This window comes from Chiloscyllium plagiosum, chromosome 31 (assembly GCF_004010195.1).
Source record: "Chiloscyllium plagiosum isolate BGI_BamShark_2017 chromosome 31, ASM401019v2, whole genome shotgun sequence".
Taxonomy (NCBI): Eukaryota; Metazoa; Chordata; class Chondrichthyes; order Orectolobiformes; family Hemiscylliidae; genus Chiloscyllium; species Chiloscyllium plagiosum.
Genome location: NC_057740.1, coordinates 44,022,139 through 44,037,248, shown reverse-complemented (window position 1 = coordinate 44,037,248; position 15,110 = coordinate 44,022,139). Strand labels below are relative to the sequence as shown.

The 15,110-nt window shown below is 42.4% G+C and overlaps 1 protein-coding gene across 3 annotated transcripts in view; it reads left to right on the top strand.

Annotated features, from left to right (window-relative positions):
• The window catches only part of LOC122565518 (CREB-regulated transcription coactivator 1-like), a 155,803-nt gene that overhangs the window by 49,642 nt on the left and 91,051 nt on the right, over nt 1-15,110 (top strand). For all 3 annotated transcript variants that reach the window (XM_043721565.1, XM_043721564.1, XM_043721566.1), the window contains exon 6: nt 3,567-3,652. In XM_043721565.1, the coding sequence (XP_043577500.1) occupies nt 3,567-3,652 (86 nt within the window). The remainder of the gene's footprint in view (nt 1-3,566; nt 3,653-15,110) is intronic.

The following is a 15,110-nucleotide window of genomic DNA, read 5'->3' as shown; positions in this document are numbered from 1 at the left end:
ATTGAGTACAGAAGCAAAGAGGTGCTTGTGCAGCTGTACAGGGCCCTGGTGAGACCACATCTGGAGTACTGTGTGCAGTTCTGGTCTCCAAATTTGAGGAAAGACATTCTGGCTATTGAGGGAGTGCAGCGTAGGTTCACGAGGTCAATTCCTGGAATGGCGGGATTACCTTACACTGAAAGACTGGAGCGACTGGGCTTGTATACCCTTGAGTTTAGAAGACTGAGAGGGGATCTGATTGAGACATATAAGATTATGAAAGGATTGGACACTCTGGCAGTAGGAAACATATTTCCGCTGATGGGTGAGTGCTGAACCAGAGGGGACACAGTTTAAAAATATGGGGTAGACCATTTAGGACAGAGATGAGGAGAAACTTCTTCACCCAGAGAGTGGTGGGTGTGTGGAATGCTCTGCCCCAGAGGTCAGTGGAGGCCCAGTCTCTTGATTCATTTTAGAAAGAGTTGGATAGTGCTCTCAAGGATAGTGGAATCAAGGGCTATGGAGATAAGGCAGGAAGAGGATACTGATTAGGAATGATCAGCCATGATCATATTGAATGGTGGTGCAGGCTCGAAGGGCAGAATGGCCTACTCCTGCACCTATTGTCTATTATTGTCTATTGTCTATTGACTGGAGCTGAGATGACTGAATTCCAAAAACCATGACCACCTTCCTATGTACCAGATAAGATTCCAGCACTGGAGAGATTTCCCCCCAGTTCCTATTGACTGCAGGCTGCCAGAACTCCTTGATGCCACACTTGACATCAAGGACTGTCACTATCTCCTCACCTCTGGAATTCACCTTATTTGTTCATGTTTGAAACAAGTCTGTAATGAGGTCAGGAGCTGAGTGGCCCTGTCGAACCCAAAATGGGCATCACTGAGCAAGTTATTGCTGAGCAGGTGCTGTTTAATAGTATGTCCTGGCCATGATTTGGCATGGCCCCCTGCACTCTTCATTGAACCAGGCTTGCTCCCCTTGCTTGATGGTAATCATGACTTGGGGGATATATCAGGTCATGAAGATTTATAGTATATTGGATTGTGACTCTACTGTTACTGGTGGCCCACAGCATCTCATGGATACCTACCTCATGAGGTGCAGGATCCATTTTGAATTTCTCCCTCTTAACACACTGTTGCTAAATAAAAATGAGAGATTGTTGATGACACCTTCCATCACTTTCCTGATGATCAAGAGTGGACTGATGAAGTGGTAATTGACCAGCTTGGATTTGACCTGGTTGTGTGTGCAGCGCATTCCTCGGCAAAGTTCCAGTAGGTCTACAGAAACAACTTGACTGGCGTGTGCAGGTAGTTCTGGAGCACAAGTCTTCATTACTGTTGCTGGAATATTGACACAGCTCATTAGATCATAAGAGCAGAATTAGACCATTTGGCCCATCAAGTCTGCTCCACCATTCAGTCATGGCTGATATGTTTCTAAACCCATTCTCCTACCTTCTACCCTTAATCTTGGATCCCCTTACTAAACAAGAATCTATCTCTGCCTTAAAGGCACTCAGTGACTTGACCTTCACACAAGTTGCCCAGATCACTATCCTCTGGCTGAAACAATGTTTCCTTCTCACCTATCCAGGACTTCAGAGTTTAGATCTGATCCATTTGATTATGGAATCACTATTTTCTGTCTATCACTTGATGCTTATGCTATTTGGTGCACAGATTGTCATGTTTTGTGCTTTCACCAATTGATACCTAATTTTTAGATATGCCTGGTGCTGATTTGGCATGGCCTCATACACTCTTCATTGAACCAGGCTTGCTCCCCTTGCTTGATGGTAATCATGGTTTGGGGGTTATATCAGGTCATGAAAATTTATGTTGTGTTGGACCGCGACTCTGCTGTTACTAGTGGCACACAGCACCTCGTGAATACCTACCTCATGAGCTGCAGGATCTATTCTGAATTTCTCCCTTTTAGCACACTGGTGTTGCTAAATAAAGATGAGAGATGTGCTTAATGTCTCCACAAAGACTTTGCAGTGGCCATTCCTACCAGTATAGTTGGATATATGTATCTGTGACAAGTAGGTTAGTGAGGATGACTGGGCTGAGGCTGAAGTTGGCTGATTTACCATGGAATAGATAATGAGCAATTGTTTAGTGTATGTCTGAGGTAAGTATTGATGAGGTTCTTAAGACAATATTATCCGTATAACATGTATTGTGTACACTTCATTATTTTAATCATTGCTGTATTGGTGGTGAAGTTGTCGGATTGACACCTGCTGCTTTGTTGAAAATGGAGTCATGATGGGCTTGTTCCTGATGGTGTAAATACAATATTAACATCATGTTGAATGTTCTTCAGTATGCAACTGTCCATTGTGTTTTTGGAAGAACTTAAAGTTAGATTTGTTTGGATTTCCCATCTGAAATTCAGGAGGCACGGTGGCACAGTGGTTAGCACTGCTGCCTCACAGCGCCAGAGACCCGGGTTCAGTTCCCGCCTCAGGCGACTCTCTGTGTGGAGTTTGCACATTCTCCCCGTGTCTGCGTGGGTTTCCCACAATCCAAAAATGTGCAGGTTAGGTGAATTGACCATGCTAAATTGTCCATAGTGTTAGGTGAAGGGGTAAATGTAGGAGTATGGGTTTGGGTGGTATACGCTTCGGCGGGTCAGTGTGGACTTGTTGGGCCGAAGGGCCTGTTTCCACACTGTAAGCAAACTAATCTAATCTAAAGTACTGGCTCTTGAATTGTACCTGGATTCAGAGCATCCTCATTGGTGAACTTGATGCAAATCTAAATAACATTGTACACTTTTCCAAATTGTTCTTTGTGTCCCATCTTTCAAAAGTCTGGTATTTAAGTAGTTGTGAAGAAGAGTTGAACTCAGTCATTGAGTCTGGTCTGTGCATGCATGTAGCCTTTATGGCTCTACACTTAATCTCAACACTCTATCCCTCGGAAGGGAGGAAATTCAAACCTTATCCCTGTTTGTCAGCAATGTTGAAAAGTGCATGTGAGGATCAGATTAGGCTGAGCTGTGAAATCCCCTCATTGTTTCGGTTGAAGGGAGAATTAGAAAAAGATGAAAGGAGAATTCTTGTACTACAGTTGTCAGGAGCCAGACGCAGGATATTGAAGAAACATTAAACCAACGAGACCACTAAATGGGTTATAAAAGATCAAGTTCTCATTTTGTGCATAACAAGTGACTCAGGTTTTCTGGATGATTATTTCATCCAGAAGACTCCTAACCACAGTGTTTGACTCTTCACTTTGAGGTATCTTGCTTCAAATCAGTCCCAGCTGATTTTGTTGGCATTTGGTTCATCAGTTACCAATGAGCCTCACTCTGCCACTAATGTCCACCCCTTGACTAAGAGCAGCCAAAGATGAACAGAAGTCCCAGAAAATATCTGACAGTATTGAATAGTCTTAATGTGCATTAGAGACACAGGTGATAGTGAGAACAGTGTTTTATTTTGTGTCTTGTCCAGTTCTTCAATCATTTATTGTGTACATATCTCTTTTTATTCCTCTCTCTCTTTCTTTCTTTCTTTCTCTCTCTCTCTCTCACACACCGCTCAGTGTTATTACTAACGGTTCCTGGGATGGAAGAGACTACGTCTGAGACTGATAAATCACTATCCAAACCGCTGTGGGACAACAAAAAGGTACTGTAGGATATTTAATGTTTAATTTGTTTGAGGGTAATTTGGAATTCCTGAAAGTGAGTCAGATTGCCCATCTCAAATTAGTTGAGAGTCTGTTACATACTCTAATTCTATTATGATAATTGGTATAGGTCCTTCACCTTTCATTAGTGTCAGCAGCAAGTTCTCTTCCTTTCGTAAGCCTTTCTTGCTTTCTTATTATTTGTGATGCTTATCAACCTTCTTCATATTTTTGTGGTAATTTTAAATGAAAAAAGCTCAATGTTCTCCTTTTTCGCAAAATGCTGCTGGCTGCACTGGGTTGTGCTTCAGGAAGGAAGAAAACACTCCTATTTTTACAATGCCTTTCACAGCCTAAAAGGCATCTCAAAGTTTCACCTCCATTGCTTAATTTTAAATTTATGGTTAGTGTTATTAATGGTTAGGTAAACACAGCAGCCAGTTTTATCACCACAAGATCCTCAAATAGCTAGATAAATTATTAAAATGTTTTAATGTTCCTGTAACACCTGTTTGGAGGATTCACGTGCACACAACGTGAGGATAGGACTGGGCTGGGGCTGGGGCTATTATTGAACAGTCTACTTTTGTCAGTTTTTTCAGTAAGGAAAGCCAATCAGGTGACTACTGCCCATCAGTTGTGGCTTAGTGGTCTCACTCTGCCCTCAGTTAGAAGGTCGTATTTTCAACTTCCATCAAGAGACTGAAGCTCAGAAACCAGGTGAATGTTTTGGTGTGGGACCAAAAGTATGTTGCTTGGCTGGAGATGCTATCCTTTAGATCCCAAGGTGATGTGGCTGATCCTGAAAATAATGTCTTAAATCTGAGCAAAGAAAACAAAGGGTCACTCGATGCAAAATGTTAACTCTGATTTCTCTATGCAGCTGCTGCTTGGCTTGTTGAGCTTTTCCAGCAATTTCTATTTTTAAGTAGTTAGCACTGCTGCTTCACAGCACCATGGACCCGGATTCAATTCCAACCTCAGATGACTGTCTGTGTGGAAAGTTCACCTGACCTGCACAACTTTGGACTGTGGGAGGAAACTGGAGCACCCAGAGGAAACCCACGCAGACACGAGGAGAACGTGCAAACTCCAGACAGACAGTCGCCCAAGGCTGGAATTGAACCCGCGTTCCTGGCGCTGTGAGGCAACAGTACTAACCATTGAACCACCGTGTCTCCCTGGAGTGCTCTGGTTTCTTCTCTCAATCTAGAGATATGTTAGGTGGATTGTCCATTGTAACCAGGGGTGTGAATGGGAAATGCCAGGTTACTGAAATAGGGTAGCAGGATGGGTATGGTGGGATGCTTTTTGGCAGGGTGGTATGACTCACTGAACCGAATGGTCTGCTTCCACACTGAAGCGGTTCTATGATTTTAATTATTTAGTTTCTCTGCAGTTGCTCAATTCTCCTTGTAAATTCACCTGACTCTGAACATGGGACATTACAGCACAGTACAGCCCCTTCGGCCCTCGAAGTAGCGCCAACCAGTGGAACCAATCTGAAGTCTATCTAACCTACACTATTCCATTTTCATCCATATGTTTGTACAATGCCTATTTAAAAGTCCTTAAAGTTGACAAGTCTACTACTGTTGTAGGCAGTGCATTCCACACCCCAACTACTTCTGAGTAAAGAAACTACCACTGACATCTGTCCTATATCTATCACGCCTCAATTTAAAACTATGTCCCCTCGTGCTAGCCATCGCCATCTGAGGAAAAAGGCTCTCAGTCCACCCTATCTAACCCTCTAATTATCTTATATGTCTCGAAGTCACCTCTCAATCTTCTTTTGTCTAACAAAAACAGCCTCAAGTCCCTCAGCCTTTCCTCAAAAGACCTTCCCTCCATACCAGGCAACATCCCAGTAAAACTCCTCTGAACCCTTTCCAAAGATTCCACATCTATCCTATAATGCAGTGACCAGAACTGTCCACAATACTCCCAAGTGCAGCCGCACCAGAGTTTTGTACAGCTGCAACATGACCTCATGGCTCCGAAACTCAATTCCTTTGCCAATAAAAGTTAACACACCGCATGCCTTCTTTACAACCCTATCAACCTGGGTGGCAACTTTCAGGGATCTATGTACATGGACACAAAGGTGTCTCTGCTCATCTACCAAGAATCTTACCATTATCCCAGTACTTGTATTCCTGTTACTCCTTCTAAAGGGCATCACCTCGCACTTTTTTGCATTAAACTCTATTTGCCAACACTCAGTCCAGCTCTGCAGCTTACCCAAGTCCCTCTGTAACCTGCAACATCCTTTGGCACTGTCCATAACTCCACCGACCATCATGTCATCCAAAACTTTACTAATCTGTCCGACTCTCTATGACTCTATACTCCCTAATCCAGGTAATTTATAAAAAGACAAACAGCCAGTGACCCCAAAACGGATCCTTGTGGTACACCACTAGTAACTGAACTCCAGGATGAACATTTCTCATCATCCATCACCCTCTTTGCTCTTTCAGCTAACCAATTTCTGATCCAAAGTGCTAAATCACCCTCAATCCCATGCCTCTATATTTTGTGCAATAGCCTACCGTGGGAACCTTATCAGACAACTTAGTGAAATCCATATCCACTACATCAACTGCTTTACCCTTATTCACCTGTTGTCCAAGAAGTTGTCCAAGTATCACAAATTTGGTGGTTTACCTACTAAACCAGTTCTCCAGCTACCTTTTTCAATTATCAATCCTCCTCTTATTTTCACGAACCCACTGCACTGGGAATAATCCTAAGATATATATTTTCAAGGTCCTGCATTTTAATTTCCTTCCTAATGTTCCTCCATTCTTCTCCACTCTCCATCTGCCTACTACTGAAATGCCCTTGGAAGCCATGGCCTTTTACTGCATTCCCCTGAGGAACAATCGCCTTCACTAGTTTCCACAATGTGCACTACTTGCCTGGTTTTCTTAGAATTACCAAGTTTCCCCTCTGCCTAATGCTTCTAATCTGCAGTGTGATTACCTACTTATCTCTTTATATCCAGCACTGAATCCAGCTGCTGCTCAAATTTTGAAACCCAGAGTTCCAGCTTCTGCAGCTGGTGATTCTTCCTGCAGATGTGGTGTGTCTATAACTTCACACATACTGAAAGGTGTGTATTTCACTTACATGCTGTAACTGTGAAAACTATTTGTCATCCTTAGATTAAGTTTAACCTTAGTTAAAAAAGCTTCACTTACATGAACTTTATTTTCGTCAATTTTACTTTATTATTTTGTTTACTTTGACTTGATTTAGTTTTCTATCCCTTTTGCTGGAGTTCATACTTTGAGTAGCTGCTGCTGATTTATAAATCATATGATTTGCATTTAGTTTAAAGCTATTTAGACTCCTTCCCCAAAACCAGTTTTTCACCAAAAAGTTTAGATTTCTTCTGACGTCACCGTGCATCCTTTATTGCACTCAGCCCCTCTCTTGACGCCATGTTCAGAGTGAAGCCACTGCTTGACCTCCAGTTTCTTTTTAAACTTGTTGCGTGCTCTCTTGGCACTCTGTTCAGAATCATGAATGATGTGAGGCTTGATTGTATTCACTGGAGTTTCGAAGAATTAGAGAGGATCTAACAAATCTGTAAAATTCTAACAGGACAAGAAAGGGGAAATGCTTCATCCAGAGAGCGGTGAGCCTGTGGAATTTCCTGTGACAAAAAACAGCGAAGGTCAAAACATTAAGCATTTAAAAGTTGTCACATTTGGAATATTGTGTACAGTTCTGATTTCCTCAAGACGAAAAGGATATGGAGACGTTAGAAAGGGTACAAAAACATTCTACCAGATGGTGTCTGGTTTGAAGCATAAGGGTATAAAAGAGATTGGACAAACTTGGTTTGTTTTCAGTTGAACATCGCGGGACCAGGGGCGACCTAATCGAAGTTATCAAAATTGAGGCATGGATAGATGGAACATAGAACAATACAGTGCAGTAGAGGTCTTCGATGTTGCACCGATCTGAAGCTCATCTAACCTACACTATTCCATTATCATCCATATATTTATCCAATAACCATTTAAATACCCTTAAAGTTGGCGAGTCGACTACTATTGCATTCCACACCCTTGCTACTACCTCTATCTGTCCTATATCTATCACCCCTCAATTTAAACCTATGTCCCCTCACACTAGTCATCACCATCCGAGGAAAAAGGCTGTCACTATCCACCCTATATAATCCTCTCATCATCTTATATGTCTGTATTAAGTCACCTCTTCACCCCCACCTCTCTAAGAGAAACAGCTTCAAGTCCCTCAGCCTTTCCTCATAAGACCTTCCCTCCATTACCAGGCAACATCCTGGTAAACCTCTACTGCACCTGTTCAAAAGCTTCCACATTCTTCCTGTCATGTGGAATGAATGCACTACTCCAATTGCGGCCACACCAGAGTTTTGTACAGCTGCAGCATGACCTTATGGCTTTGAAACTCAATCCCTCTACCAATAAAAGCTAACACACTGTACGCCACCTTAACAACCCAATCAACCTGGGTGGCAACTTTCAGGGATCTATGTACATGGACAACGAGATCTCTCTGCTCATCTACACTACCAAGAATCTTATCATTAGCCCAGTACTCTTTATTCCTGTTGCTCCTTCCAAAGTGCATCACCTCACACTTTTCCGCATTAAACTCCATTTGCCACCTCTCAGCTCAGCTCTGCAGCTTATCTATGTCTCTCTATAACCTACAACATCCTTCAGCACTATTCACAACTCCATCGATCTTCGTGCCATCCGCAAATTTACGAACCCAGCCTTCTGTGTCCTCATCTAAGTCATTTATAAAAATGACTAAACAGCCAGTGGCCCCAAAACAGACCCTTGTGGTACACCACTAGTAACTGAGCTCCAGGCTGAACATTTCCCATCACCCACCACCCTCTTTCTTCTTTCAGCTAAGCAATTTCTGATCCAAACTGCTAAATCACCCTCAATTCCATGCCTCTGTATTTTGTGCAATAGCCTCCCTTGGGCAACCTTATCAAATGCTTTACTGAAATCCACATCCACCACTTCAACCGCTTTACCCTCATCCACCTGTACGGTCACCTTCTCAAAAAACTCAATAAGGTTTGTGAGGACCTACCCTTCACAAAACCCCGAGTTGACTATCCCTAAGCAAATTATTCCTTTCTCAATGATTATAAATCCTATCTCTTAGAGTCATGGAGATGTACAGCACGGAAACAGACCCTTAAGTCCAACCTGTCCATGCCTACCAGATATCCCAAACCAATCCAGTCCCACCTGCCAGCACCTGGCCCATATCCCTCCAAACCCTCCTTATTCATATACCCATCCAAATGCCTCTTAAATGTTGCAATTGTACCTGCACCATTTCCCCCGGCAGCTCATTCCATACATGTACCACCCTCTATGTGAAAAAGTTGCCCCTTAAATCTCTTTTATATCTTTCCCTTCTCACACCCTAAACCTATGCCCTCTAGTTCTGGACTCCCCGACCCCAAGGAAAAGACTTTGTCTATTTACCCTATCCATGCTCCTCATAATTTTGTAAACCTCTATAAAGTCGCCTCTCAGCCTCCGACGCTCCAGAAAAAACAGCCCCAGCCTGTTTAGCCTCTCCCTATAGCTCAGATCCTCCAACCCTGGCAATATCATTGTAAATCTTTTCTGAACCCTTTCAAGCTTCACATCATCTTTCCGATAGGAAGGAGACCAGAATTGCAAGTAATATTCCAATAGTTGCCTAACCAATGTCCTGTACAGCCGCAACATGACCTCCTAACTCCTGTACTCAGTACTTTGACCAATAAAAGAAAATATACCAAATGCCTCCTTCACTATCCTATCTACCTGGAACTCCACTTTCAAGTAGCTATGAACCTGCACTCCAAGGTCTCTTTGTTCAGCAACACTCCCTAGGGTCTTACCATTATAATCCTTTACAACACTTTACCCACAACCAAAGTAAGGCTCACAGGTCTATAATTACCAGGATTGTCTCTACTCCCCTTCTTGAACAGGGGAACCACATTTGCTATCCTCCAGTCTTCTGGCACTATTCCTGTAAACAATAATGACATAAAGATCAAAGCCAAAGGCTGTGCAACTCCTCCATATTTTCCCAGAGAATTTTAGGATAAATCCCTTCCAGCCCAGGGGATTTATCTATTTTCACACTTTCCAGAATTGCTAACACCACCTCCTTATGAACCTCAATCTCGTCTAGTCTAATAGTCTCTATCTCTGTATTCTCCTTGACAACATTGTCTTTTTCCTGTGTGAATTCTCACGAAAAATATTCATTTAACGCCTCTCCTATCTCCTCACACAACTTCCCACTACTGTCCTTGATAGGCCCTAATCTTACTCTCGTCATTCTAGGGTTTTAGAACGTAGAACAATACAGCGCAGAACAAGGCCTTTGGCCTTCAATGTTGTGCCGACCTGTGAACTATTCTCAGTCCGTCCTCCTACACTATCCCATCATCATCCATGTGCTTATCCAAGGATTGTTCAAACCCCCCCCGGGGTGGCTGAGTTGACTACATTAGCAGGTAGGGCATTCCACACCCTTATCACTCTCTGAGTAAAGAACCTGCCTCTGACATCTGTCTTAAATCTATCACCCCTCAATTTGTAGTTATGCCCCCTCGTACAATCTGATGTCATCATCCTAGGAAAAAGACTTTCAGTATCTAATCCTCTGATCATCTTGTATGTCTCTATCAAATCCCCTCTTAGCCGCGGCCTTTCCAATGAGAACAGATTCACGTCTTTCCTCATAAGACCTTCCCTCCAGACCAGGCAACATCCTCCTCTGCACCTTTTCCAATGCGTCCACATCCTTCCCAAAATATGGCAACCAGAACTATACACAATACTACAAGTGTGGCTGCACTAGCATTTTGTATAATTGCAGCATGATATTACGGTTCCGGAATTCAATCCCTCTACCAATGAAAACTAACACACCGTATGCCTTCTTAACAGCACTATCCACCTGGGTGGCAACTTTCAGGGATCTATGCACATGGACTCCCAAGATCCCTCTGCACATCCACACTACCAAGAATCTTTCCATTAATCCAGTATTCTGCCTTCCTGTTATTCTTCCCAAAGTGCATCACCTCACATTTAGTTGCATTCAACTCCATTTGCCACCTCTCAGCCCAATTCTGCAGTTTATCCAACTCCTCCCGCAACCTGTACCATTCTTCCAAACTGTCCACAACATCACTGACTTTATTGTCATCTGCAAATTTACTAATCCATCCACCTATATCCTGCGTCTAAGTCATTTATAAAAATGACAAACAGCAGCAGTGGTCCCAAGACAGATCCTTGTGGCACACCACTAGTAACTGGATTCCAGGCTGAATATTTTGCATCAACCACCACTCGCTGCCGCCTTTCAGAAAGCCAGTTTCTAATCCAAACTGCTAAATCACCCTCAATCCCATGCCTCTGAATTTTCTCCAATTGCCTACCATGTGGAACCTTATCAAAGGCTTTACTGAAGTCCATATATACCACATCAACTGCCCCACCCTCATCTACATGCTTGGTCACCTTCTCAAAAACTCAGTGAGGTTTGTGAGACACGACTTGCGCTTGACAAAACCATGTTGACTATCTGAAATTAAATTGTTGCTTGCTAGATGATTATAAGTCCTATCTCTTATAATCCTTTCCAAAATCTTTCCTACAACAGAAGCAAGGCTCACTGGTCTATAATTACTTGCGTCAAGGGCACAACATTTGCAATCGTCCAGTCCTCCAGTACTAAACCTGTAGACAATGATGACTCAAATATCAAGCCAAAGGTTCTGCCATCTCCTCTGTAGCTTCCCAGAGAATCTTCTGATAAATCCCATCCGGCCCAGAGGACTTGTCTACTTTTACTCCTTCTAGAATTGTTAACATCTCTTTGTAAATAACCTCGATCCTTTCTAGTCTAATATCACGTATCTCATTCTTCCCCTCTACAATATTCTCCTTTTCCTGAGTGAAATCTGATGAGAAATGTTCCTTTAGCACCTCTCCGATCTCCACAGGATCCATACTCAAATTCCCACTTCTGTCTTTGATTGGCCCTATTCCTACCCTAGTCATCCTTTTATTCCTCACATACCTATAGAAAGGTTCTCCTTTATTCTATTTGCTAAAGGTTGCTCGTGTCCTCTCTTTGCTCTTCTTAACTCTCTCTTTAAATCCTTCCTCGCTGATCTGTAACTCTCCATCACCTCATCTGAACCATCTTTTTTCATCAACACATAAACAACCTTCTGCTTAACAAAAGATGCAATTTCTATAGTAAACCACGGTTCCCTTATCTTATCACTTCCTACCTGCCTGACGGGACATACCTATCAAGGACACGCAATATCTGTTCCTTAAACCAGTTCCACATTTCGATTGTCTGCATCCCCTGCATTTTGCTACCCCATTCTATGCATCCTAATTTTTGCCTAATCGCATTATAATTGCCCCTGCCCCGTCAATAACTCTTGTCCTGTGGCATGTACCTATCCCTTTCCAGCGCTAAACTAAACGTAACTGAATTATGGTCACTCTCTCCAAAGTGCTCACCCACAACTAAATCATTACCAAGCACTAGATACAGTGTGGCCTCCCCACTTGTTGGCTCTTCAACATACTGTGTCGGAAACCCTCCTGTACACATTGGACAAAAACTGATCCATCCGACGTTCTAGAGTTATAGCATTTCCAACTTGATCGTACCTGCCAACGACTTCTAATATCTCCTTCTGGCTCTTCTTAGCTCTCTTTTTACATCCTTCCTGGCTAGCTTGTAACACTCAAGCATCCTAACTGAGCCTTCACGGCTCATATTTACATAAGCCGCCTCCTTTCTCTTGACAACAGATTTAACTTCTTCAGTAAACCAAGGTTCCCTCATTCAACCACTTCTTGCCTGCCTGACAGGTATATACTTATCAAGGATCTGCAGTAGCTGTTCCTTGAATAAGCTCCACATTTCAATTGTGCCCATCTCTGCAGTTTCCTTTCCCATCCTATGTATCCTAAATCTTGCCTAATTGCATCATAATTGCCTTTCCCCCAGCTGTAACTCTTGCCTTGTTATATATATCTATCCCTTTCCATCAGTAGTCTTTTTCCCAGGGTAGAAATATCAGTTACTTCGGGACAAGGATTTAACATTCACTGGTAAGTTTAAGGGAGACGCAAGAGGCATTTGTTTTTAAACACAGAGGGTGGTAAGCACCTAATATGTGCTGCCAGAGGAGACGGTGATGACGGATACAATAGCAACATTAAAAAGGCATCTTGAATGATGTATGAATATGCAGGGAATAGAGGGATACGGATTGTGAGGCTGCAAAAGGTTTTTAGTTTAGAAAGGCGTCATGTGTCAGCACAGGCTTGGGCTGAAGGGCTGTTTCTGTGCTGTTTTGTTCTTTGTTTTCAGGAAGGAGATAGGTATAGTTTTTACTGAGTTGGATGATCAGCCATGATCAAATTGAATCTCAGCGCAGGCTCGAACGGCCTACTTTTCCTGTTTTCTCAGTTTTCAATGAAGCCACACCTTGCTCTTCATATACATTTGAAACTTGTTGTGTCCTCTCTCAGCGCTTTGTTCAGAATGAAGCCACTTCCTGCTTGCTCTGCTTTTAAAATCTTGCTGCCTCTTCTCTGTGTTGCCATTTGAAAGCAGGTGGGTAATAGCTAGGCAAATGTGAGGACTGCAGATGCTGGAAATCAGAGTCTAGATTAGAGTAGTGCTGGAAAAGAGTCCTGATGAAGGGCTTTTGCCCGAAATGTCGATTTTCCCGCTCCTCGGATGCTGCCTGACCAGCTGTGCTTTTCCAGCACCACTCTAATCTGGGCAATAGCTAGTATTTAAAGAAACACTACTAGATCTACAGCAAATAAACATATGTCTAAGGAACAAACACACAAATGGAAAGGTAAAGCTATTGGAGGAAGGATTGTATTAGATCAAAGGAAGTGGCTTAGAAGAATACCTGAAAGTGTTAAGGGGAGCAATTTAGAGCCCAGCAAAGGAGGACAAAGGAACTAATCAGGGAAAAGAGAATGTGAGTACAAGGTACTGGGATAATAAAGACAGACAGTGTAAATTGTTTTGTCTGTGTGTAAGGGAAAAAGCTCGCAAGGATAAGTGTGAGCTGATCAAGAGTGGGTACAGGAGAATTTATCGTGGAGCACAGAGAAATGGGAGAGAAACTAAACAAATACGCAATCCGTATTTGTATCTCTCTTCATGGAAAAAGATACAGAAAAATCTACCAGAAATGTTAGTCAGCCGAAGAACTTGAAACTGAGGAACAAAAAAAATTAGCATTATTTATGAGCTATTACCTGAAAACGTAGGTTTTCTGCAGAATTGTGAACGCATGGAATGCGTTTCCATCAGTGGTGGTGGAAGCAGAGTCATTAAGGACATTTAAGGGACTGCTGGACATGCACATGGATAGCAGTGAATTTAGGAGTGCATGGTTAGATTATCCTATTTTAGATTAGGAATAATCCTCGGCACAGCATCGTGAGCCGAAGGGCCTGTTCTGTGCTGTACTTTTCTATGTTCTGTGTTCTAAAAATTTGCTAAATTGAGGTTTGGTCAGTTTGTACTCAATGACCTTCATTTTAGGGTATTTAAGGAAATAGCTATAGATATGGTCAATACATTCCTGGCTATCTTTTGTAATTCTACAGATTCTGGAAAGATTTCTGTAATCTGTTAATGTTTGAATGTGGGGAAGAAATTATAATCATTCCAAATTTGCTGATGACAACAAAATGGGTGTGAAAGTAAACTGTGAGGAGACTGCAAGTGAGCTTCAAAAGGATTTGGATGAACTAAGTGAATGGGGTAGAACATGGCAAGTGAAATGTATTGTGAATAAATTTGAAGCTACTTACTTTGGTAGAAACACCAGAATAACAAAATATTTCTTAAGTGTAATCTAGGTGTCCTTCTCTGGGAGTCACTAAAAGCCAGAATGCAGCGTAACAAGAAATTAAGGTGGCAAATGGCATGTTAATTTCAAAGGGATTCGCCAGTCTAACCTAAGGAATGTTATGATTGTATAATGAGCAGAGATTGACAAAAGAATGAAAGCTGATCACATTGAAATGTACTAACTGCTCCGGTCTTGACTGGCTGCTGAATCTAGAACCAGGGGGCATAGCCTCTTTATGACCAATAAGATGGAATTTCTCCATGTCAATTTTATTTGCCCACTTACAAGAACAAAGAACATTACAGCATAAGAACAGGCACTTCGGCCCTCCAAGCCTGTGCCAATCCAGATCCTCTTTCTAAATCTATTTAGTAAGGATCTGTATCCCTCTACTCCCTGCTCATTCATATCTAGATACATCTTAAATGACTCTATCGTCCCTGCCTCTTCCATCTTTGCTGGCAACGCATTCCAGGCACCCACCACCTCGGTGTAAAGAACTT